Source organism: Tetrao urogallus (genome assembly GCF_951394365.1).
Source record: "Tetrao urogallus genome assembly, chromosome: Z".
Classification (NCBI taxonomy): domain Eukaryota; kingdom Metazoa; phylum Chordata; class Aves; order Galliformes; family Phasianidae; genus Tetrao; species Tetrao urogallus.
The window spans coordinates 28,778,834-28,779,703 of NC_136816.1; the positions used below are offsets into that span (position 1 = coordinate 28,778,834).

General features: G+C 46.2%; 1 protein-coding gene across 1 annotated transcript; it reads right to left on the reverse strand.

Annotated features, from left to right (window-relative positions):
* Positions 1-246: 246 nt before the first annotated feature.
* On the reverse strand, positions 247-870 carry MACIR (macrophage immunometabolism regulator; the record flags this gene model as incomplete). Its single annotated transcript, XM_079548560.1, has 1 exon — positions 247-870. One exon carries the CDS (start codon positions 868-870, stop codon positions 247-249), a length of 624 nt encoding a protein of 207 aa, XP_079404686.1.

Sequence of the window (870 nt, forward strand, 5' to 3'; positions counted from 1 at the left end):
AAGATGTCCAAAGAAATATCCCCTAGTTGCAGTCAAGTTTGCATTAGAAGCTGCTTTTTCGGGAAAGATTTTTCCTCCCAAGTATTTCTAACACATTGCATTGTTTAGATTTCATTCAAATAAAATTTCTGATAACATTTAGCTGATACAACCACCTACAGTGTGGACAGTCATGTACACAGTACAATAGTGGATTTTTGCAGCAACAGATAAACAATCAGAAATTGGCTCTACATTTAAGATAGCTCATGTGCTATTTCTCGCAAACATACGGTCCCCTCTAAGAGTAAGGTGTTGGAGCTGGTATTGTAGCACTTCTGTGTCAGCAGGTTCCTTAATACTCATTTTGTCTAAATTGAGGTAGTCCAGAGATTTTGAGTGAGCCCTTTTACCTTTTAAAAGGCAAAGAGGCAGGGGACCATGAAGTGCCTTGTAGGGTTCATATGGTAAAGCCTTAGTGCATTTATCCCCTGAGCTGGGCATCCGTCTCCTCCTCCTTCCATTCACTGCTGGAATCTCATATGGCTGATAATACCTACTTCTAGCTTTGTACAAACGGGAGGAGCGGGCAAGTCCTGAATCGAGCTGTTTGGAGTGCAAGTTAGGCCCAGATTCCCCTTTACTCTCTTCATTTCCTGTACACTTCTGGGCGAGTTTTAGCAGCTCCTCTCCAGTCGTGAAGCCAACCAGGTAGTTAGAATCCATGTGGAGGATCTGATACCCCGAAACCGTCCGTCGCATGGGTGAGCAGGGGGTACTGGAGCACCGTGGCTTCTCAGCTTCCGTTCGGCCTGCAGCGCCCACCTCTGCCAGGGGCACTGGGAGCGTGGATATGGCACTTCTGGACTCTCCGTTGATGTCGACTTCCAT